The sequence below is a fragment of the Frankliniella occidentalis genome, unplaced genomic scaffold, assembly GCF_000697945.3.
Source record: "Frankliniella occidentalis isolate FOCC.00 unplaced genomic scaffold, Focc_3.1 Scaffold360, whole genome shotgun sequence".
Taxonomy (NCBI): domain Eukaryota; kingdom Metazoa; phylum Arthropoda; class Insecta; order Thysanoptera; family Thripidae; genus Frankliniella; species Frankliniella occidentalis.
This window is the reverse complement of record NW_026267483.1, coordinates 186,970-188,089: the sequence shown is the minus strand read 5'-3', so window position 1 is coordinate 188,089 and position 1,120 is coordinate 186,970. Positions and strand designations below refer to the sequence as shown.

General features: G+C 39.1%; 1 protein-coding gene across 1 annotated transcript in view; it reads left to right on the top strand.

The window, feature by feature from the left end:
• The window catches only part of LOC127751140 (cytochrome P450 4C1-like), a 2,299-nt gene extending 1,242 nt beyond the window's left edge, over nt 1-1,057 (top strand). Inside the window, exon 2 of the mRNA XM_052274241.1 lies at nt 959-1,057. Within this exon, the coding sequence (XP_052130201.1) occupies nt 959-1,057 (99 nt within the window). The remainder of the gene's footprint in view (nt 1-958) is intronic.
• Nucleotides 1,058-1,120: the final 63 nt, after the last annotated feature.

Sequence of the window (1,120 nt, the reverse complement as noted above, 5' to 3'; positions counted from 1 at the left end):
TACCGCACTTGGTTTGACCATCTGATATTTGAATTACTGTTGAGACGGTATCAAAATCGTGAGGTGAGCACTTCACTCGCACCCTGGTGCTGCGCAAGCGCCGCCACCTAGCGGCGACTGGCCACACTGCGCCGCGGCGGCGAACTGCTGCCAACTGTTGAACTTTTAATTTCAACAAAATACAAAATATTTCAAACGCAATCAATCGCAATATCCTTTAGTGATAAAACACACTCAGACTTTGTACATCCCAAAACATATTCACTTTTGGCGATACTCGCTACAGCAAAAGAGTAGTGGTTGCTCCTCACGGACAGACAGACAGACAGACAGACTCACGACCAACGACACGCCAGGTCCACAGGAGAGCTCGGTCCACTGTTCCGGAGAGCTTCGCTTCGCTCAGCAACAAAAAGCATGAAACACGAGTACATTGGATTTTTTGTTTAGGCTTTGATTGGATTGTTTTAAAAGGAAAATGCCTCTTCTCACACTTTTACAAATTTCCGAAATATGCTCATTCCACTTAAGGTCTGAGGAAATGTTAATACCTAGAAATTTCGTTAATTTTACTTGTTCAATTTTGACATTGTTAATATTGATTGAAATTGCTGAATCGAGAGATGAATTAAAAAGCATGCAGATTGTTTTTGATAAATTTAGAGCTAGGCCTAAGGAAGAGAAAAAAATTTCAACTTTGGTCAGAACAGCAATAGCCTTAGCTTCGATTTCTTGAATAGTTTTACCAGGAATTATGATGGTGGTGTCGTCCACGTATAGAACAAATTCAGAAAGTATAAGCCTGATAATGGCACGAATGCAGTTTGTATAGATAATAAATAGATAGGGCCCAAAAAACTGAACCCTGAGGGACACCTTCTTTAACTATTCCTTTTTGTGAGACTATCAGTTGATTATTTATAGAGGTAATGCCAACAAATTGTTCTCTTTCCGAAAGATAAGACGAAATAAGGTTAAGAGGAATACCTCTGATTCCATATCTATCCAATATGGACAAGAGTATTTTGTGATCAACACAATCGAAGGCCTTGCTTAGATCTAGAAAAAGTGCTACTGCTAGAAGTTTTTGTTTTTTACAATTCAGGATATAATCATTAAC